Raw genomic sequence first — 23,968 nt, forward strand, 5'->3', positions numbered from 1 at the left:
AGCCACCAGGCCCTGTTCGTAATTAACGCTGATGTGACCCCAATGAGGCAGAAATCTCAGATCTGAAACTTGTGGGTTGAAAGGGAAATTTATACCACTGACCTTATTTTGCTTAACCCAAAGGCATCTGGAGTTTTAGGAGGGGATCTCAATGCCAGATTGGGCCCTAATCATCATGCCCTTTATGCACAGCACAAATGGTCTCCTCCCAACCGTGAAGCCAGTGGATTCCTCCTCACCCGTTGTTCCAAAGATCAGAAATCAAACTTTGGAGGCATCTGCTTGGCTCAAACAGCCTTCAGGCTAAACCTCTACATCTTAAATGGTGCCCTGGAAAGTGACTATCCTCTCTGGCTCCAGAAGGAGAGCTATAGACAAGGGGTCAGCAACCTTTTTCAGCCATGGGCCGGTCCACTGTCCCTCAGACCATGTGTTGGGCCAGACTATATTTTGAAGAGAGAAAAAAATGAACGAATTCCTATGCCCCACAAATAACCCAGAGATGCATTTTAAATAAAAGGACATACCGTGGTACCTTGGGTTACATACGCTTCAGGTTACAAATGCTTCTGGTTACAGACTGCGCTAACCCAAAAATAGTACCTCAGGTTAAGAACTTTGCTTGAGGATGAGAACAGAAATTGTGCTCCGGTGATGTGGCAGCAGCAGGAGGCCCCATTAGCGAAAGTGGTGCTTCAGGTTAAGAACAGTTTCAGGTTAAGAACGGAACTCCGGAACGAATTAAGTACTTAACCCAAGGTACCACTGTATTCTACTCATGGAAAAACCAGGCTGATTCCTGGACCGTCCGCCGGCCGTATTTAGAAGGCGTTTGGGCCGCATCCAGCCCTCGGGCGTTAGTTTGCCTACCCCTGCTCCTGACAATGTACTCAGTGGCGTAGCGTGGGGGGTGCAGGGGGGGCTGGCCGCACTGGGCGCAACATCTGGGGGTTAGGGTTAGGGGGCGCAAATCCACGGGTTAGGGGGCGCAAATCCACGGGTTTAGGGGGCACAAATTACTTGCCTTGCCCCGGGTGCTGACAACCCACGCTACGCCACTGAATGTACTCCAAACCTGCCTGGTGTTTTTACATGAGCAGAATGTGTGCTTTTATTGAAAATGCATCTCTGAGTTATTTGTGGGGCATAGTTCCCTAGACCAGATATAGTTTCCTATATAGTTTGGTATACAAAGTACGTCCTGGAGGCTGACATCCGTATAAACGACCAAACTGATTAAAGAAAGAAAAAAGCTGAGCTACGTTAGAAAAGCGATCCAATAATAAGAGATCTCGCTCTCATCGCCCTGCTAAAAATGTAGCAGTTTCTGCCAGGAGAAAAGACACAGTAGCGATGCTGGCCAAGAGGAAGACCACCCTTCCTCCTCCTCCTCCTCAGCTCTTGATCGAGACTCCAGGGCTCTCTCTGCAGGCTCCCCCCTCCAAGACCCCCTCCCCCTCCACAACGGGGCAAGCAAGAAGAGCGGGGCAGAGCCCTGGCCCCCGCGCCCCCCCCCGGCTTGGCGCCCCCCATGCATGATCTGACCAGCCCCCCAGGCATCCTCCCCTGCAGCCCCTTCTCCCCATCGCACCCGGAGGGAGAGGGAGGCGAGACTCACCCCCAGGCAGCTCTTGCAAGAGAGAGAGGGAGACGGAATGGCGAGGGAGGGGCTTTTGCTCGGGAGGACCTTGCTCCCCCCCCCCACGCCTCCACTTCCTGTCCTCTCTAGAAAGCCAGCTCTGTGCCTTTTAACCCTTGGCAAGCCGAGCACAAGCGGAGCCCCGCTCTCTCCTCCTCCAAGGCAGGAGCCCAGGAGGAGCCGCTAACCCAGAAATATTACCTCGTGATAAGAACTTTGCTTCAGGATGAGAACAGAAGTCGCGTGGCGGCGGCAGCGGGAGGCCCCATTAGTGGTGTCTCAGGTTAAGAACAGTTTCAGGTGAAGAAGGGACCTCCGGAACGAATTAAGCTCTTAACCCGAGGTACCACTGCGTATGCAACCTGAGCATAGATAGTAGGGCTTCACCGCATTAATCCTCCACGGAGCATCAGCACTGCATTAGTCACTGCTTTGAATCCAGCACAGAGCATGCACGTCTTTGCGCGTCCAACTTCCATCCTGCTTCCAGCTCCACCCACTCAGACAACTCTGGCTTTTGTTCTCCTACCTGGCGGCAGGTGGAGGCAGGGAGGCCCACTCATATGTTCCATGGCACAGGGCAACAGCCATGGCACCACTCAAAATCGGTCTCATTCACACATTAGCATGACTAAAAAGGTAAAATAAAATACTCAGGATTCCGACTGGTACAGAAAAAGGGTTCTTTACTTACAATTAATTCATTTTAACAATAATGGCCTTGGTTCCTAAGCCTATGTAGCAAATGCATAGTTTGGGGGTACTCTTGGATACGCCTTTGTCACTAGAGACCCACGTGTCCTCTAGGGCTGTATGTGAACAGGAATGGCCTGACCACTGGAGCACTGGAAAACTTGGAGCTGGACTGCTGCAATGCACTCTTTCTGGGGCTGCCCTTGGGTCTGGTCCAGAATCTCGTTGGTGCAACATGATGTGGCCAGATTGTTCTTGTGAGCTTTTGGTCAAGAGCATCTGGCACCACAGCCCCCCATTTGAAGGAACTATCCACTTAAACCTATTTTCTGCTTCCTGCAACTTCCATTCCTGATCCACAAGAGGACCTCTTCTCTTATTCCATGGCGACTAAGCTTACCCAGGAGGCACCTTGATGAAAGTGTCAGGATGCGGTGTCTCTCCCCCACACAACATGACTCCAGCAGTTAATTGTGGTGGTCAGGTGGGATTGCTATGAGGAATTATGGAAAATGTAGCAAGCCATTGTGTCAGCAATGAACGCATTGCTTTGACTGGGCTTGAGCCATTTGACAGGATTTCTGATCGAATCCCACAAGCCTCTGCACCTCTGCCATTTTCTCACTGCCTGACAGTCACATATAGCATTCTAAAACACAGACCAGTTGCTTCACCGGGCATCCTCAGAACATAAAGATAGAAAGTAGCTTTGATGTAGATTTTGTTAATCTTTAGGTAAATCTTAAGGGCCAGGAAGAGAGTCCACAAGGAGATGGTAAATACTATTTTTCTTTCCTATAGGTTTATGATCTCTGGGTTTTCTAAATGCATTCCTCCTTGGTTCCTGTTTGTTTAGCTTAACCACATATGCATGCTCAAGTAGGAAATAGTTTCTTTGTAGTTAAAAGGATTTCTGTGATCTGACTTTGTCCCACGTGGGGGATTTTTTGAAATGCTCAGAGGAAATCTGATTGGTTCTTACAATAGCTGTGTTAAGAGTTCTTTTGTTAATAAAAGGGACCTGGGCCAGGGTGTGGCAGATTATTATTGGCATTTCCTCCCAGAGTCTTGCTGGCCAAGCCTCGTGTGTATTTTATTAATCAGGGTCCAATCCTTTCCTTCACCTTATTAGGTTAATGGAATAAAAGAGGCCACAACTTTATTGATTACAGCATGTGAGAGGTATTGGCTTAGGCACTGGATAAAACAACAGGAAGGGGTGAGTCTAACAAGGGTTAACCACCAGTAGGAGGAGCCTGTTGATGCAAATACAACTGTAAGCTCCCCCTGATGTCACCGGGGGTCGTGCCATGGCCCTAGCCACCACAAGGGCGTCGGACAGGATCCACGACCGCCAGATTCCTTTAGCGGACTACCCATAAAGTGCAGAGGAAGGCGATGGCCACACCCTGCCCTCCAATACGCAAACATATTCCAATGCCTAACCGCCAATATCCAAAAAGTTGTGACGATTTGCTACGAGGTAGGAGAAAAACCAAGTGGCTGGTGCCAATTAGCCAGTTCGGCAACCAAGGCAACCAACCACAGGTCCATAGCAAGGTCAAGAACCAAGCTATGGTGTGTGGCTGATGTGATGAAAACCAGCAGCGCAATGAAAGGGAAGCATTGCCGCTGCAGCATTTGAGCGGCTAAACCCCACCCCCAAGCCTCCACCTGACTGGTTGGCTACCAGGGGGCGCAATGTGACAGCCGGGCCAGCTGGGCAGGGGCTGGAACGCCCCCTGCCGACACGGGAAACAGCTCCCGCTCACAACTCCTCCCCTCTGTAAGGAGGAGAGGCTTTCTTAAATTGTGGTGCCCAGAACTGGACACAATATTCTAGGTGTGGTCTGACCAAGGCTGAATAGTACTGCTCTATTTAGCCTCGGTCAGCAGACACATGGAATACTGTGTCCAGTTCTGGGCACCACAATTGAAGAAGAGTGTATGCGCAGAGGAGACCGACCAAGATGATGAAGGGTCTGGAAACAAGTCTCAGGAACGGTTGAAGGAGTTGGGTATGTGTAGCCTGGAAAAGAGGAAACTGAGAGGAGATGTGATAGAGCAACTTAAATATCTAAAAGTCTGTCCCATGGAAGATGGAGCAAGCTTGTTTTCTCTTGCTCTGGAGGGTAGGATCAGATCCAATGGATTCAAGTTCCAAGGAAGAAGATTCTGACTAAATGTCAGGAAGAACTTTCCGACAGTAAGAGATGTTTGACAGTGGAACGGACTTCCTCACCTTGGAAGATTGTGGACTCTCCTTCCTTGGAGTGTTGGACAGCCACCTAACATGAATGCTTTAGTTCAGATTCTCCCATTGCAGGGGTTTGGACTAGATTACCATCCAGGCCCTTCCGACTCTATGATTCCCTGAACGAACTAAGCCCACGAAGGATGGAAAAAAGTTTCAGTGATAAACAGAAATCCTACTAGAGAAGAAGAAATCTTCAGAAGGATGTTAGCGTAGAAAATGTGGAAGATTGTTCAGGTAGAAAGCTCATCATAGGGACATCAGTGTAGATAGAAAAGATGCCTTACTTATACATAATTTTGATTAATAATAATAATAATAATAATAATTATTATTATTATTATTATTATTTATGCCCTGCCCATCTGGATGAGTTTCCCCAGCCTCTCTGGGCAGCTTCCAATCGAGTGTTAAAAACAATACAGCGTTAAATATTAAAAGCTTCCCTAAACAGGGCTGCCTTCAGATGTCTTTTAAAGATAAGATAGCTACTTATTTCCTTCACATCTGAAGGGAGGGCATTCCACAGGGCAGGCGCCACTACCGAGAAGGCCCTCTGTCTGGTTCCCTGTAACCTCACTTCTCGCAATGAGGGAATATTTAAAGATGTAATTTAAATACTTCATCATTGATTCCCCCCTCCTTTTCCTTCCAAGCTGTTGCTGTTAGAGATGAATTATATGTTACGGCTGTATGGGAGATAAGCAGGTCAAAACTTACGCTATGAAATTTAGTATTTTAGTAAGGATTTTTTCTTATGGAAGTGGAAACCATCGTGCGAGCGATAGATTGACGTGCGTGTGCAACCCACACGTCATTTTCGGACCCAGAAGACAAGGGGGGGGCAAAATGGGCTTTTGCATGACTGCTGCTGTGCGATGACCCAAACGGCGAGTTGCCTGTACTTAAGTTGTGTTGTATTGGAGAAATAAAGTTCTGTTTGGTGGGGATGACTGAAAATCCTTGGAGTTCTTTGTAAACCTCAGAGAATGTGCAAGTAGGCAAAGTTTCTGTGATAATTCAGATGGTGCGGAAGGTTGTTAGTGGAGAATGTGTCTGGTAAGGGGGAAGATGGCCTGGGGGATGTGGAGATCCAAGCATGTCAGAATGATCTCAGGACTGCAATACCTCAAGGACCGCCTCTTCCCATATAAACCTACTGGGACCCTGAGATCATCTTCTGAGGCCCTCCTTCGTGTGCCTCCTCCTCAAGAGGTCTGTAGGGCAGCAACACGAGAACGGGGCCTTCTCTGCAGTGGCTTCCTGTCTGTGGAATGCTCTTGCCAGGGAAGTTTGCCTGGCGCCTTCATGATGAGGCATCTGATCAAGAATTGTATTTTAAAATGAGCTTAAAAAATATATATATTTGTAAATGTTTGTATCTCTCATGCCAGGCAGAAACCATACTCTGGGAGCTGGTTATCTTCTTGATCAAGGCCCCCCCTGATCTATAGCAGTGCCTCAAGGTTGTAAAAGGAAATTACAGGCTAGGAGCAAAAGGTCACACTGACCATACAAATTATAGAATAATCAAGTTGCAAAACACAATTAAGAGTTGGTAAATAGTAATAATTATTGTGCCTCCCATTAGAGACTTGAGCCACATTTTCATAAGGTTAAAAGGGCAAATAAACAGCAACTGGACTAGGCAAAGCAGCTCTCTGAAACTGCTTTGAATCTTTAGAATTTAGAATTTAGCTTAGCTTTTACTAAGTTCCCTTTCTTCTAAAAAACTATATATGTTATGAAATATATTGGCTTAAATGTAATTATGCAAAGGATTTAGAAAGTAAGAAATGTTAGATTCTTATTTCATAGAATCATAGAATCATAAAGTTGGAAGAGACCACAAGGGCCATCGAGTCCAAACCCCTGCCGAGCAGGAAACACCATCAGAGCACTCCTGACATATGGTTGTCAGTCTCTGCTTAAAGACCTCCAAAGAAGGAGATCTTTCATAGATGGTGTGTGAGGAGGTGAACCCAAAATATCTGTTTAAGATAAAAATTAGAACCATTAGCCATCTGTTTTGCAGGGAATAGGGCAAGAGGGGCCAAAGGTTATCTGGTAATGAAGGTGCCTGGTCGAGGTAAATGTAAGATATATGACTACTTATTTGCCATTTATGAATAGAAGAAAATATAGCTCTCTGTCTCCCATAAAAGGTAATAGGAAATGGGTGTATCTTTTATGATTGGTTCTAGCAAACAGCCAATAGGAATTTCAACCAGGCTGATTGGACAGAGGCAGCCAAAGGGAGGAGAAAGGGGGCTGGATTGAGGAAATGTAAGTGCTGGCCATAATGGCAGAAGGGCAGGCCAGAGCTTGGTAACCATATACCACTGTGCCTCACATTTATTTGTCTGACAAATAAATTATTATTTTAATTTCTCTATTGCTGCGTTGAATATTTCATTCCAGCTAAGCGTTAACCACAAGCAGGGTGCTACAATTATACACCTTTAGGCACCGGGCAAAAACCTTCCTCTTTAACCAGGCCTTTGGTTGACCTGATTGACATCCTATACCCTTTTAAAATGTGGCTCCTTTCGGGGGGTGGGTGTTATTGGGTTGTTGTTTTTATTCTGATTATATATGTTGTGATCTTTTCTGTGAAGTCCGCTGAGAACTCTATGTATACAACGGTAAATAAACTCGATAAATAATAAAGAATAAGAATCTCCTTGTAAAGGGAGTGGGTTTCATGAGTTCACAGTGTCCAGATGTAGATACTCTATGTAGAGCGTATATATATTTGCATACATCCTAAAAGAATATATAGGTCCTGACCCCAACGAAAGGTGCATTGCTATTTAAAATCCAAGCTGACCTTTCCACCCTATGCTGGCCCATGTCAAAACAGGGCAGCTGCTTCTCTGTGTTCTTGCAAACATGTTTTCTCCAGCTCTGCATCTGCTCCTCAAGCCACAGAGAGACTCCAGAAGGTTGCCAGGGCGATGCTTCCCCACCTCATAAATATTCTTATTTTTCCCAGGGATTTCTCCAGAGATTCATAATTTCTCGCACTGAGTCTGAAAAGTCTGGTGCATAAAATATCCCCTGTCTTGTCAATTCCCTAAACAGCTGCAGACAGTGAGAGGGATAGAGCAAAAAGCCTACATCACAAATGAAAAGTGGCTGTGCTCTTCCTTCTTTCCCTCGTGCTTTTAGGACACCCCAAACGGGCTAGTTTTAAATGTCACCACAAACATATTTTTGAGGGTGGCAAGTTGTGCACAACCATCTCATCCCCCTGCAATCCCAAGGGTTGTGTTAGAGCGCCCCAAACTTCCAAGTGGCCCCTGAAATCCTATTTTGGTTTAAGAAAGGGATGAACCTAATATTGTTTTCAGGCTGGGTTGCTTGAACCCCCTATGTGAATTTCCTCTTGTTCTTGGTCACAAGGAATGGGTTTCAAGTACCCCTGACCCATGTGGCCCCTTCAGCCCCCATTTTGGATTAAGGGCCCAATGAACCTGAATGTTTTGCTTGGGATGGGCTGTGAGCACTCAACACAACCAACTCATCAAATCTTTTCTTTTAATAGTTTTTATTTGATTTTACAAGTATAAGATTATAACAATACAGCCATACATATCTATATTTAAAGATCTCTCCAAATCTTTGGACTTCGCAGCTTCCCCTCCATGGGTTCAACTGCATACTGTTCAATAGTCCATATTTTACATCACTCCATTTTCTCCATAGCAATTGCTACATTACAAGTGTTATTGCAATCTTGCTAATGTTTTCATCTGCTTACAGTGGTCATCAACTCATCAATTCTGATCAGGAGGAATGGGTTTTGATTTCCCCCAATCTTCCACATGCTCCCTGAAACTCCCCCTTTTTCTAAAGTTAAGGGCCCAATGGAGCTAACCATTTTTGTGGGTTTCATGCAAACTCTCTATAAGCGTGGTCTGTTGCATGTCCCCACAGCCATCTATGGGTCCCAGAAACACAAGGGTCCTGAACACAAGGATCATAAAGTTCCCGCACCACTTTGATTGCGCTACGCACCCTGATTGCTTCTTGGTGCCTGGAGTACGGATGGCTCCCGCCTCCCGTGATTCTCCAACACAGTTTTGGAAGTTCCAGGCAGCTGTAAAAGTTCTAAACAGTTCCATAAAGTTTATAAAAGTGAAATCTTAGTCTGCTTCAACAGATGTATAGTGTCCAGATCAAGGGACGTAATAGTCCCACTCTATTCCGCCGGGGTCAGACCACACCTGGAATACGGTGTCCAGTTCTGGGCACCATAAATTAAGGAAGAGATTGATGAGTTGGCAGGTATGGGGTGGAGAGTGACCAAGATGACCAAGGGCCGGGGAGGAATGGGGGAGCCCACCTCTCCATCCTGACCCTCCCAGGGAGGAGGAAGAGGAAGAAGACAGTATAGATTGACAACAGGGGTTTGACGGAAGTCACGGCTCAGAGGCAGATGAGGGGGAAAGTTGGGAAATCATGGGAGAGCCAGAGCAACACCTGGCTGACACGTCATTAGAAAGCATTGTAGACCCACCATCTCCCAGAACCCAGCGAGCCTTAAAAGTAGGAGAGCAAAGAGCTCAAACACAGAGGGTACTTAGCAGCACCCGCAGAGGAGGTGATGATGAATGAGGAAGTGAGAGAGCCGGGGGCTGGAGATTCACTTGGAGAAATAACAGGAGTGACAGTGGACATCCTTGTTCCCTTCCAAGAATAATTACAAAATTTTGGTAATGTGAATTCCCTGTGATCTATGTGATCTATATCTAAGTTTTAACAAATTTTCAGCCAGATCCAAATTTCATAACTACTTCCATTAAGTTGGTTGGTTCTACATGATCAAATGAGGGTAATGGTTTTTTAAACTGAAACATCATTTTTCAAGAATCTCACTTCCCTACCTTCTTGAAAAATAATATTTTAAGAATCAGGTGCTATTTTTAGTTTTTGCTGTCAGGTGCTCCTTTGTGTTCAGATCAGGTCTCAGCAAAATAATGTAGCATTTGGGAATGAAGATGCAGCCCAGGAGCCCAGCACTGGAGGCCAAGATGGAGAAGACCTGAACGGCTACCATGTACTTCCCCTTGGTGCTCAGGTAGGTGGGCACAAAGGACACCCAAACACTGCAGAAGACCAGCATGCTGAAGGTGATCATCTTGGCTTCATTGAAGGCCCCAGGCAGCTTTCTGGCTAGGAAAGCCACCGTGAAGCAGATGGCCGCCAGGCAGCCCATGTAGCCAAGGGCACCATAGAACATGGCCACAGACCCTTCATTGCATTGCAGGATGATCTCCCCAGGCTGGGAGTGCATGTCAGAGTCTGGGAATGGTGGTGAGATCCCCAGCCAGATCATGCAGATGACAACTTGGACACAGGAACAAGAAATGACAATGGAGTTGGCCAGACTCTTCCCCAGCCATCTCCTCACTGAGTTCCCTGGCTTGGTGGCCAGGAAGGCCAGAACCACAGTGATGGTTTTTGCCAACACAGAAGAAACAGCAACAGAGAAGATGATGCTGAAGGCTGTTTGTCGGAGAAGGCAGGTCCCTTTCCTTGGCCTCCCAATGAACAGGAAGGAGGACAAAAAGGAAAGCAGGAGGGAGACGAGGAGGATGTAGGAGAGGTCCCGGTTGTTGGCTTTGACTATGGGAGTTTCGTTGTATTTAATAAAGATTCCTAAATCAAAGCTTGTGGCTAAGGACCCCAGGAGGGCAAGGGAAAGTAGGACAACCCCCAGAGATTCTTCGTAGGCTAGGAAGGTGATATGCTTGAACACACATTGATCTCGGTTCTTGTTTGGATGCTGATTTTCTGGGCATTTTTGGCAATGGTCTGCATCTGCAAAAGAGAGAGAGAGAGAGAGAGAGAGAGAGAGAGAGAGAGAGAAATGTCTACTACTCTGGATTCAGCCAAGCCCTGAGCAGTATCTAGCCTCTTGGGAGAGATTCAGTTGTAGACCAAGTCAGTCTGGGACAGCCACAGATCACTACAGGTATTTAATTAGGTTTTTCTAAACATTAGCTCTACCCCGAAGAAATTTGGGACAGATTCCAGGGCTAGAGATTCCCAGCTTGGCCTCTGGCAGGTTGGGCTGCTTGGAGCCCCCTATACCAGGGCCAAAAGGAGGATCAGGGGTCTGTGCAGAAGTCTAATATCTACCCTAGGTCCATAACAATCTCCCTCCTTAAGGACCCTGGGACAGTTAAATCTAGTCAAAGGCAACTATGGGATGCAGCGTTCATCTCGCTTCAGGCCGAGGGAGCTGGTGTTTGTCTACAGACAGGTTTCTGGGTCATGTGGCCAGCATGACTCAACTGCTTCTGGTGCAAAGGGAAAGGATGGAAGAAGCTGAGACAGAGAAACGGGACCTCAGCCCGTCGCGTCGTTTCGAACTGCTGACCTTCCGATCAGCAAGACTAAGAGGCTCCGTGGTTTAGACTTCCCTCCTTCACATTTGATCAAAGGTATTTTTTGGAGTAGTGATGAGTCATAGGGCTAAGGAGTGGGATATGGCTGGGCAGGCATTTAGTGATTGACATGTTTATATCCTCCTTTCCCAATCAGCTTACTATATATATATTGGATGATGATGATACATTTTAGAACAATATCGTAAACTATAACCATAAAAAGAGATTGATGATGATGATGATGATTTGAACCACCCAGTTCTCTCCCACACATGAAGCATACCAGCCTGATCCTGCCCAGAAATGGTTTTGAGAGATTCCTGACTGAACCCTTCTCTCTTCCCCAAGGCCAGCCTTTCCATTGGAGTCACCCACCTTCCTGAGTGGAGATGGTCCCTTCTGCACAGGGAAGACATTCATAACAGCAAAGAGGCTTCCCTTCCTGGATCACCTTGACGGATCCAGGGCGACAGCTTTCCACACACCTGGAAGTAGGAAGGGTCTAGGCACAAAGACGAAGAGCGTCAATGAGAATTGTTCTTTGAGGCCATTTTAAAAAACACGGATTTGCTGGATTTAGAGGGTTTTAACATCAGATTCGGCTGGCATGCTTATCTGTGGCAGGATAAAGGAAAGATTCACAGAGGCTTCTCTAATCACATCATTAGAGGCTCGTTACTTGAAGTTTGGAATAGGAATAAAAAGCTTATTGAAAAAGACACTCCTTGGTGGCTCTCACCAATTGATATCTTAACAACTAAAAAGTTAAATCTGGAATGTGAAAGATGGACATACGAAGATCTCCTAGTTAAATCAGAAAGAGGGTGGAAAATTAGACCGTATGAAGAGTTAAAGGACAAATTAACTGGATGGATACAATTTCACCAAATTAATGCGTTATGGTATGATCATAAAAAAATAGGGATGAGTGAAAAAAAGTCCAGGTACCAGGTGGAAATCTTAGAAAGTAATACTAAACTTCTATCCAAAATGTATAACCAACTGTTAGACTGGGAAACTAAAGATGAAGAGGTGAAAGGAGTCATGGTCAAATGGGCCAGAGACCTTGGATATAATCTGGAGTATGACAGATGGGTAAAACTTTGGAAGAAAGTTTACAGCATGTGCTGCTCTCCGAGAAAATATGGAGAAAATGATGTATCATTGGTACATCACCCCGGCAAACCTGGGGAAGATGTATAAGACCGGAGACAGCACATGCTGGAAATGTAAAACTAGAGAAGGTAATTTCTTTCACATGTGGTGGACCTGTGACGAAGTGAAAAGATTTTGGGGACAAATTTATGATGAATTGAAAAAAATATTGAAATACACCTTCCCCAAAAAACCTGAAGCCTTCCTCTTAGGTATGATAGGAGAGGAGATCAAAAGTGAAGACCAAACATTCTTTCAATATGCAATGGTGGCCGCCAGAATTTTGTTAGCGCAAAACTGGAAAACCTCAAACATCCCCACTATTAGAGAATGGCAAACGAAACTATTTGAGTATACAGAATTAGCAAGAATGTCACAAAAAATCAGGAATCAAAAAAATGTAAAGTTTACGAACGACTGGAGTAAATTTTTAAGTTACATTGAAATTAATCTAGGTATTACCAAAATCACAGTGGGCGGAATTTAAAACCTGCGATGTAAAGAGCTGATATAATATAACTGCAGATAGGATATGAGTTTATTTTGCCTAAACTGAGATGGAAGGAAGTCAACTGAGTGATGTTATGTTAGTTTGTTTGTTTTATGTTTATAGATGTTGTTTTTCCCCCCCTCTTTTTTTTCTTTTTATTTTCTTTTCTGTTTTTCTTTTCTGATGCTATTGTTTGATGTTGTTTTTTAAGATTTCAATAATAAAAAATAAAAAATAAAAAAGAGAATTGTTGTTTGAGGCATAGTATGTTCTCATCTGCTGTAGCATCTAGACTATAGCTTGAAACTAAGTATTTCCCATCACTGTCCATTACATGAATGATTCATGATTAAATTCAGAAAAAAACAAAGGACCTCCATTAAATAAAGTTCTGTATATGGGCCATGAGCTATTCACTACTGATAAAATACATGCAAGAAGAGAAAAGCGAGGAACCCCCCTTTCCCCATTCACACAGTTTAGCAGGAAGCCTCCTTTGGCACCCAGCTGAGCAGAGGAGCTGTAGGAACTATCTGGAACAACGGCCCAGTGCTGGAGTTGACAGGCAACAGAGGGCAGCAGCCCACAGAACAGGGAGCACTTGTTAGAGCTCATAGAAAAGAGAGCAAAATGACAGGCATCATTCCCACTCCCCGTCACCTGATTGAGCCACTTGGGCCACACAATGGCCTCCGGGTCGATGGTGCACTTCAGGTCTGGGGTTCCCTGTCTGTCGATACTCCCAAACTTCACTCTGAGGACGGATTTATTGGGGAACACCACCCAGTTCACAATGTCCAAGTCGGCTGCCAGCTCCCCGTTCTCATCCAAATACACTCTGTCCATGGAAGAATTGTAGAACTGGGTGTTTCCTAGGAAAGGGTGGAGCTGGAACAGAAGCAAAGATGAGAGCATTTAGAATAAAGGGAAGCATAGGCCCCTGTTTTGCTATCCCAGAAATGGAAAGTCAGCGAGGTCCCAGCTAAAGAGGATTGGCAACTTAAGTGGACAGAATATGCAGAAATTGCAGATTTAACATGCAGAATAAGAGAGCAAGAAGAAGATACATTGAAAGAAGAGTGGAAAGCATTTATTGAATGAAGTGAAGGCCCAAGCTGCGCACAGGTGGTCTGAAGCGAGCGAGCAAGCTACTACCATTCCAGTGGAGCCTCTTTTTATTGAGACAAATATGCAAGCCAGGCAGATACATTTTTGGGCTGTGACCTTTACATATCTTCCGTCTCGAGATTGTGGGGTGGTACGAAGCTATTTTGGCACCTGTTCCACAGCGTCATTTTCCCTTGCACAGTGTATGACGTAGGAGACAAAAGTCTCATGGAAAAGGATTACAGGCAGGACACCGCAAACTGCTGAGATCGCGAAAGGTCATGCAGAGGTGGAACGATGTACCAGACAGCTGTGGCTTGTCTGGGGGGGGGTTTCCCTGCACCCCAAGGTCACGCGTGCAGGCAGACCGTGGCTGCCTGCTGGTGGGGAAGTGTGCTCCCTCCGGACCCCACTCCCCACTCCGCGATATCCCTACAATTGAATATATGGAAAATAACAGTATACAGCTGAAAACGGTGGCAGCATTAAGACAAATTCAACCCCGTAAATAATGTTTGATGGGTGTAAAAGGAGAAAACTGATTTGAATGGTTATAGCAAAATATACAGGGGTGTATAAGATGTAAAATGAACCATGGAAATAAAAGAAGGGAAGTCATCGGATATTTTAGAGTTTGTAAAATGTTTATTTGGAATTGTTAGATTGAAAATTTAATTACAATTATATAATAATAATAATAATAATAATAATAATAATAATAATAATAGAAGCATACTGACAATCCACTTCCCCTTTGCTTAGTGCTGGTTGCAGACCCAAATAGAAATGGAGGGATCTTGTCACTTTTGGTTCATACAGTTTTCTCTCTCACACACAAACCCCAATCTTAAATTCAGTTCTCCACATTTCTGAAGGATTTTTTAAATAATAAAAAAAGCTCATCTGGATTCTTCAGCATTTCTGTGTGATTTTCTCCTAGTAAGCATGTTTTTGAAGGAAGCTGCCCCCTTGGATTGTTTCAGAAAGAGTGAATTAGGTTTGTTTTTCCTTTCAAGGCAAACTGAATGAAATCTCTAATATGGGCTTCAGCAGGGAAAGGCAGGAGCTTCGTGGAGGGAGCAGAGAGCCAAAGCAGAGACAAGTGGGTGTCAAAGGAATAGAGATTAGAGACAGCCTGATCAATGTCATCTCCCCTGCCAAAAATAATTCCAACTTATGGGGAAAAGAGAATTGGGCACATGATGGGAGCAGTTGCTCGGGGAGCTGTGCAATGAGGCAAGAGTAAGAATAGCAAACAGAAATGAAAACAGTAAATGTATTAAGGCAGCTTTAAAATGGAAAATGGGTAATGTGTTTTGCAAACTTTGGGTTTTTTCCATAGTAGTTTTTTTTCTAAAGGGCTCTGGGCTCTTGCTGAGATTAAGATTAACTAACTGGTTGCTCTTCTCTGCTAGCTAGCATTCAAGTGTTGTAACCTTAGATCAAGTGATGAAGGTATTGGGTTGCAAAATCTCCTTTTTGCCCTTTTGCCTTTGGCTCCAAAATTCAATAGAGTCAATATGTAAAGGAAGCTCTCCAGAAGGTAAAGCAAATAGCCTGGAGGCTGAAAGGCAGGAGAGAGAGAGGGGGGGAGAGAGGGAGAGAGGAAGAGAGAGAGAGAGAGAGAGAGAGAGAGAGAGAGAGAGAGAGAGAGAGAGAAATCCCGAGCCTGTGCTGGACAGAATGATGTTCTCATTCTGTTATAAAGAGTTCTGTGAGTAAAGAGTGAATAATATTTCTATGGGCCTGGACAATAATTCATTTCCAAAAGGAAATGAATGCTTCCAGTTCTTATGCTTCCAATCGTTTCAAACTGCACAATATTCAATATCTGCAACACTACATTGATTGTCATGCTCAGATGTGATGTCTATGAAGGGAAAGAAAATACCTGCCATGGCTGTAGCCTTTGAAATCCCATTCTCTCAGTTCCCCTCTGCTTAGATCTAGATGAATATGCAGCATTTAAGGCACGAGCCACGGCTTGCACAGTGTTGTAGATCCTGTAGCTGTCTAGAGAGAGGATTCTTTCCAGATCATCTTGGGGAAGCCTCTCCAGTTTCCCTCTCTCTCTGCATCTTGTCCGGCCTTTCACTGAGAATGCATGCTTTAAATAGAAACAATTAAAAGCACCCTCCCAAAACTTCTTAATACCAAAGAAAAAGGGTAGAAAATCACCGTATTTTGCCCCTTTACTTGTCTCAGTGAAGAAGGAAAATATACCATGGATGTGTTGGAAAGATATGTCATTATACATCAGCTCCAGGGTGACATCCCACAAAACTGTTGTGATGAAGATTTTCCCAACAATGAATTTCATCACTGTGTCAAAAAACTGTTGTATAATGAGTAGTCCATCTAAGAAATAAGTCATTTCCCCGTAGTAAACAAATACATGCACTTGCCTCCACTTGCGGAATGGAAGACGAGGCATGTATACTCCATTTGTATTCAGTCCTTGGATGATTTGTGAGATGACAACACAGACACTGCTCTTGATGAGCACGGGTGTCAAGCTCTTCAGGAACCTCTCTCCATTGTCGGTGTCTGGTGCAAGGAGGCCAATCAAGGTCCATCGGAAGTGCTGGAGCAGCTTGACAATCCCTGGGTACAGGGCTTCTTCTTTGGGGACCATCCGATAGAAAAAAGGGAAATGCCTCTTATCATTCAGAACATGAGAGACAAAAGCATAAGTGACCTGGGAAGAGAAGGAAGATTTGTATCTTGTTTGATTTCAGATCAAAGCCTCAATATTTCTAAGCCCAACATGAGATTGGGAAGGTCTTAGGAAGGAGGAAGGTCTAGTGCAAGGACCCTTTGGTGGGAACAGTGATTTCCTTGAAGGTTGTGGCAGCCGTAAAGAAGGCAAATTTGATGCTAGGGATCAACAGGAGGGTAGTTGAAATTAAGACTGCCAATATCATAATGCTATTATACCTCTCTCCATTCCTACCTGTGGGATTTTATAGATGCCCAACACGTTTGAAATCTGGATGGAGTTTTGAGAGTCGGACCCTTCGAGAACAGCCAGTAAGTTAGTCTGTTTACCACAGCTGTAGTTTGGAAAGTTCAGCTGCCCAATTGACAACATGTCTAGCAAAGCATCATAGGTCACCCTTCCATCAAAAAAGTTCTCATGGATGCTGTAGCCCAGGGTGATGTTGGGTAACAGCTTTTGATTCTGGTTGATCGCTTGAATGGCATACAAGAAGGAGAGGAGCTGCCAGTACTTTGTGGGTCCTTTCCTGGGGGGAGAAATTATATACATGCCAGCACTGTCCAAGTGATATTTCTGTTCTACCTCTAATATTCAGCTATACCTCTCTTTCAAATCAGAACCAGTGAAGGCAGTGAAGGTCCTGTGTGAGTGTCTGGAGGCGGTTGGAGGATGGATGGCAGCTAACAGATTGACAAGACAGAAGTACTGTTTGGGGGGGACAGGAGGCAGGCAGGTGTGGAGGACTCCCTGGTCCTGAATGGGGCAACTGTGTCCCTGAAGGACCAGGTGCGCAGCCTGGGAGTCATTTTGGACTCACAGATGTCCGTGGAGGCGCAGGTCAATTCTGTGTCCAGGGCAGCTGTCTCCCAGCTCCACCTGGTATGCAGGCTGAGACCCTACCTGCCCACAGACTGTCTCGCCAGAGTGGTGCACGCTCTAGTTATCTCTCGCTTGGATTACTGCAATGCGCTCTATGTGGGACTACCTTTAAAGATGACCCGGAAACTACAACTAATCTAGAATGTGGCAGCTAGACTGGTGACTGGGAGCGGCCGCCGAGACCACATAACACCAATCTTGAAAGATCTACATTGGTTCTCAGTATGTTTACAAGCTTTTGGAATGGGACACTAAAGAGGACCAGGTAAATTGTGTTATGATAAAATGGGCGAAGGATGTCGGACATAATATATTCAAAGTGTTGGTGCTGACTTTTAAGCCCTAAACTGCCTCGGTACAGTATACCTGAAGGAGCGTCTCCACCCCCATCGTTCAGCCCGGACACTGAAGTCCAGTGCTGAGGGCCTTCTGGCGGTTCCCTCACTCCAAGAAGCCAAGTTAAAGGGAACCAGGCAGAGGGCCTTCTTGGTAGTGGCACCTGCCCTGTGGAACACCCTCCCACCAGATGCCAAAGAGAAGAACAACTTCCAGACTTTTAGAAGACATCTGAAGGCAGCCCTGTTTAGAGAAGCTTTTAATGTTTAACACACCACTGTAGCTTAATATTTTAATAATATTTTAATATTTAATATCCATCCCCACAAAACGTCTTACCAATAAAAGCTGGTGGAAGGACATTGGCTAAAGATATGAGGATGAAACATAGTGTTTGTGGCAGAGAGGACCCCACTGATGAGGTGGTCTCCTGGCCTGAAATAGTTAGGTGACTCTATCTCATCCCTTTCCAAAGACAAGAGGCATTTTGTCTTCAGTTTCCCACAGTCCCCATAAGGCAGTAGAAGCAGTAGAATGAGGACCATCTTTTTCCTCCCAGGAACGAGCACCTCCCTTACAAAGAATTAGAAGTCTTTTGTTGTGGTCCTTGCAAGATGCAGTAACTTTCTTCTTACTAACAGAGCCCTACAGAGGGGTCACATGTGAAGTGGAGAGAAGTCAAGCCAACCTCATTCTGGTGCAGTTATCATCTGTCCTAAATCTCAGCCCCCCCAAGTTTTGAGTGGCTTAGGAGGCATATATCTGCCAGACCTTTCTGCCTCAGATTCATAACATCACGTTTAGTGGACTCAAATGTGATCTTTGGAAGCAAAAAAACCACACACACTATCATTTTGATAATTATATGGAGAAGTAGTACCACCTCTGCAAGTTCCTAGACACTTTATGCAGCTCCACCTGCAACTGCAGGGCTGAAGAAAAACATGTTTGCAAAAACTCCAAGATCTGCCTCCAAACTGTGAGATGCAAATGCCAAAGACTAGTGAAAAGTACCAAGATTAAGAGTTAGAAGTTACGTGAACTATTCTACGTGAGCTCTCGCAGAATCCCCCGCCTGCCCGCCCGCCCGCCCGTGATACGAACACAGGATAGGGCTATTTTGATGAATTTGAGAGGTGAAAAAGGGAACTGAAATTGCACGTAAAGACAGAAGCGATTCAGTAGGTTTTTTGGGTTTTGGTTTTGTTCTTGTTTTTATTATATACGTTTTGGTCTTATCCTGTATTTTTATGCTGTGAACCACCCTAAGATCATTGGGTGAAGGGCAGTGTACAAATTTAATAAAGAAACAGACAAACCAACACTTGGACTTCCCAAAAAAGCTTCCAACAAGGTGCCTCCTGGGTAAGCTTAGTAGTCATGGAATAAGAGAGGAGGTCCTCTGGTGGATCAGGAATGGAAGTTGCAGGAAGCAGAAAATAGGTTTAAGTGGATAGTCCTTCAAATGGGGGGGGGGGCTGCCAGAAGTTCTTGACCAAAATCTCGCAAGGATAATTTGGCTACCTCATTTGGCACCAACTAGAGATTCTGCAGTAGACCCAAGGGCAGCCCCAGAAAGAGTGCATTGCAGTAGTCCAGCTCCAAGTTTTCCAATGCTCCAGTGGTCAGGCTATTCCTGTTCACAAACAGCCATAGAGGACACGTGGGTCTCTAGTGACAAAAGTGTATCCAAGAGTACCCCCAAACTATGCACTTGCTCCTTTAGAAGTGGGAATCATCCAAAGAGCCTACAAATTGTGTGTCAAGCTCCTGTGTTCCTGTCACTCCCTAAGTGATGAAAAACCAGACAAGACAACAGCATAACATTGGGTCCAAATGAGCCACAACTCTATTGATTACAGATGTGAATGGTTTGGCATTGGCATTGCGTATAGCCATTTATTCCACCGCAGTCCACCTGCTGGGAGTGCATCTAAGGGTAATCCACACCTGCCCCCCATGACCTACATCAAGTAGGGATAACCACCGAGGGGGCCCTGTTGGAGGAGTGCTATAGCCCTAGCCCCCACCTGGGCACCCAGACAGAAGCAACTCCTCACAGATCCCTTTAACAGGATACCCTTAACCAAGGAGGGGTGGGCAGAGGCTGTAACCTCCCCTCCAGCCAAGACTAAGGCTTACCCAATGCCTAACCTCACAAAGTTGTGAGGATTGCTATGAGGAAGGCAAAAATCAAATGGCCAGGGCCAAGTTGCCAAATGGAAAAATTCCTGCCAGTTGTTAGATTTCTGTTTATGCCACTGTGCAGTTTTTGGAGTCACAAGACTCTGTTTACATTCCAGACTGTTGGAAGTCTCACGGGAGACGGATGTTGTTATTACTGGTTTCCTGTTTCTTTGTTCCAGTTGGTTCTCTGCCTTCACAGAGAGCAGATGTGTATTCTTTTCTGTTCTGCGTAGTTAGAAATAAAACGTAGCCATGTAGCTCATATATTTCTCGTCCTTCTGCTGATGTTTGTATACTCGCGGAATGGGAATGTGCTTAGAGCCTCATCTTTCTTTCTTTTTTAAATAATATTTATTCAAAGTTTTAACAATACATAGAAAAAACCCCTAGCCCAAAAAAGAAAAAGGAAAAAAAACAAATCTCAAATTACAGTTTTTCATTTGTTTAGTTCTTGAACCTCCTCACACCTCCCTTTTTGTATTCCAGTTTAGATCGTTGTTTCAGCAAATTCTTCCCATATTTCTCAATTTTAGTTTAAATTATTAATCTTCACACTCTGTCTTATTAATTAATCAACATATCTTTTCCCTCTTTTAATATAGTCTATTATTCAATTTACCTTACTCCGTTTCGCCTTATCTTATTTTAAAAATCTTAAAATTTCAAAAACACATCACATTTATGCATTTCTCCTTAAAAACATTTCTACTAAAGCCAATTTAGATCCTTTCCAACAAAATCCCTCAAATTTCAATAATATTACTCTAATTCCAAAATTAACATAAAAATTTCCCTTCATATTTCTGGTTTTCATCCAACGTCCCTTCTTCCTGGTTTCGGGTCATATCCGTCCTTTCTGTCCATTACTTAGTCCATCAATCCGGTGTCCTAATGTCCGAGGCTCTTAAGTCTCTTCTAGGCCCCTTCTGCAAATTTTTTTGTTCTTGTTTGTATTTACGCAGTTCCTTGTCTATTGTTAGTTTCTGGGGGAGTGGGTCTCCGGAGGGTTCCATCCAGTAATAATCTCCATTTTTCTTCAGATTGTTCCCTTGCCCCCAGTTCCACTCCCAATCTTCTTTGTAGTCCAAAAAGTATTTGTCCAAATAGTTGTTCACCTGTTTCACAGTCCCACTAGAGTAAAAAGCTTCCTTGACTTCAGAAGCTTCCCAGCACCCTCCAAATTCCATCTTCCAAGGCAATGGGTTTTGTTCCTGAAGAACTTTGGATCTTACCATTTGTGTTATGCAGGGAGTAGCTACTGCCTCTTCCTTCTCCATCTGCCCTTGAACTTCCCTTGTCAAACCAGATTCCTGTGTTGATCGCAGTGTAGCTTCTTTATCCTTGTTCCCTGTTAAATCATATTCACTGGCCACAGCACTCACGATGTTTAGTTTTTCATTCAGCAGACTCATTTTCACAGACAGCTGTTCCAGCATAACATTAGTCCTGTCAAGGGCAAACACCAAACCTTCCTGCCAAGACATTTCTGTTCCAAAACAAGGTCAGACAACTGTTCCCACGGTTCAGACCTCACATATGTAAGCTGAGACTGCAAATTGACAAGCTCCCTCTAGGGGACACAATTTCTATTTGTATCCATTTTTCAGGAAAATATCAAACAAAGAAAGTTACTTTCAATTTTCAAAGTCCTTTCAATTTCAAATACTTTGTTTCTTTAAAAGCAGAAATGCAGAAGGTGGCATTGAAGTTAGTTTGTTTCTCTTTTCTTTTATTTTTTCTATCTGTCAAAGTGCTCCACTTTCAATCGATGGACGTCTCAAACAAATTCTGTCCCGATACCCCGTCCCCAGGTTTGGGACGGTAGAAACTTAAATCCCTTCTCTCACTTCCTGCAGGATTAAACAGTCAAATTCCCCCCCCCTTTTTTCTCCTGCTTCCAAGGGGGGTTTTGTTAGTTACGGGTGCAGGAAATTTCCAACTTTAAAAAGACTTTTTCGGCTATTAGGTTGCAAGGTCTTTGCTTCAATCTGTATACAAGAACGGGAGGCGACTTCCTGTTTACACCTTCCCGCTTCGTGCCTAATTCATAAAATTTGCAGGTTCTTAATCCGATTCTCCATTTTTACTCACGGGTACTTGATTTAGAGTCCAGATGTCATCAGGAAAAAGTCAGCGCTCTCCGGCGATGGCTGCGCGGCTTCCCTCCATGGAAATAGCGATTGGTTCGATGCACCGCGCTGCTCACCCCACTTCACTTCGGAGCCCCCAAAAAGGGTTTCCTCGTGAGTAGGGGAGGCGCTCTTGGTGCTCTGCCGAACCCCACGGTCCCAGGCTTCCTCCGCCTGGGATTTCTAATGGGCCCCCGCCTTCGCCGTGGCGGGAGACCCCAATTTCCACGGAGACCGCTCCTCCGGTCGGAGGAACTCCGCCATTCGCCGATGGCGCTAACCCGGAAGTGTGCTTAGAGCCTCATCAAAGGCTTAGGTCGTTAATCACCGTTGGAGATGAGGAAGAACGTCCGAGGAGGAGTAGCTCAGTCGTGCAGAGTTCCGACACCAGGCCCCAAATATGGCGGCTGACAATGTTCATAGGAAGGTCTTAGTATGAAAATAAGACATATGAAAAAGGGGATGGAGGGTGGGAGATCCAACAACAAACTGGGGAGGAGGCCTGGGCAGGCCCCAAGTTATCCCCCCGGGAGCGGCGCCAAGCAATGCCTATTGGCCGGTTGGGCCCACCCACTGTGGAATGCCTGCACCTAAGCCTGGCACAATTGGTCAGTCCGCAAGCAGGCTGTGACCCTCCCCAGCAGGGAACCAAATTGCGGGCATGGACTTGGTTGGCCACAACACCGCCTGACCACTAAAGGTAAGTGGACTTTCCAGGATTTGAACACAGTGTATTGGACCTTACTGAGTCCACTGCTGCATCCAGACACTGGTCACAAGCCTTCAGAGACTCTCCTGTTATGGAGAAGGAGAGCTGTGTGTTAATGTAAAGGTGTAAAGACCCCTGGATGGTTCAGTCTCGTCAAATGTGACTATGGGGAGTGGCGCTCATCTCGCTATCAGGCCGAGGGATCGGGTGTTTATCCACAGACAACTTTCTGGGTCATGTGGCCAACATGACTAAACAGCTTCAGGCGCAACGGGACACCGTGATGGAAGCCAGAGCTTGGGACTTGGGACACAATATGCAAATGGAAGATTGGAAGAGGTTATGGAAAACAGATTTGAAATTTATGGCACGTTGTTCACTGACATAAAATTATATGAAAATGATGTACTGGTGGTATTTGACCCCTGTTACATTAGCAATAATGTATAGAACGAGCTCAAATTCCTGCTGGAAGTGTAAAGAAAAATAAGGTATCTTTTATCATATGTGGTGGATGTGTAAAGTAACTTAAAAATTTCTAGATGATATATAATGAATTGGAAAAAATGTTTAAAATAACTTTTGTTTAAAAACCAGAAGCCTTCTTATTAGGAATTACAGTTACCGAAATACCAAAGGACCAGAAAAGATTGTTTATGTATGCGACAACAGCCGCACAGATGCTACGAGCCCAGAGATGGAAGAAACAACCCTGAGCAGAGAAGAATGGCAAACCAAGTTGATGGACTATGCTGAAATGGCAAAATTAACTGGGAAGCTCAGAAAGCAAGACCATTGTGAGCAGGTTTAAACCTTAGCAGGATTTTAACCACACTTGTAAATTAATGGAAAGTATGGACAATTTGGAAAGACAAAATTTGGACAGTTTTGATATGCAGGTGTAAATATTACCACTAGCACCCATAGAAGGGTTGGGGGGGGGAAGTCAGGAGATTCAGCCTAATTTTGGCATTTGAATCTTGTATTGCTTTTTGTTGTATGTTTCTTTATTTTAATCAAATAAAAACAACATCAAACTGATAGGTTGGCAGGAGCTGGGATAGAGCAATGGGAGCTTGCCACGGTCACATGGATTCAAACCACCAACCTTCCAACCAGCAAGCCCAAGAAGCTCAGTAGATCACACTGCCACCCATGTCCCTAGAGCTGTGTGTTATCGGCATACTGGTGGCCCCTTGCTCCAAAACTCCTCTGGACCGCACCCCATGACTTCATATAGATTTTATATAGTGTATAGCGCTGGGGAGAGAAT

At 44.8% G+C, this 23,968-nt stretch overlaps 1 protein-coding gene and 1 long non-coding RNA gene across 2 annotated transcripts in view; one reads left to right on the forward strand and one right to left on the reverse strand.

The window, feature by feature from the left end:
• Positions 1-23,968, forward strand: part of LOC310757463 — a 253,294-nt gene that overhangs the window by 189,812 nt on the left and 39,514 nt on the right. The gene's annotated exons all lie outside the window — the stretch shown is intronic.
• LOC310758070 (vomeronasal type-2 receptor 26-like) lies at positions 9,502-16,580 on the reverse strand (the record flags this gene model as incomplete). The annotated part of the gene is made up of 4 exons (XM_083604008.1): positions 15,628-16,580; positions 13,290-13,517; positions 11,360-11,486; positions 9,502-10,412 (listed from the first exon to the last, which is right to left on the reverse strand). Exons 1-4 carry the CDS (start codon positions 16,369-16,371, stop codon positions 9,502-9,504), a joined length of 2,010 nt encoding a protein of 669 aa, XP_083460134.1. The 5' UTR covers positions 16,372-16,580.

Source organism: Podarcis filfolensis (assembly GCF_964270895.1).
Source record: "Podarcis filfolensis genome assembly, chromosome: 2".
Lineage (NCBI taxonomy): Eukaryota > Metazoa > Chordata > Lepidosauria > Squamata > Lacertidae > Podarcis > Podarcis filfolensis.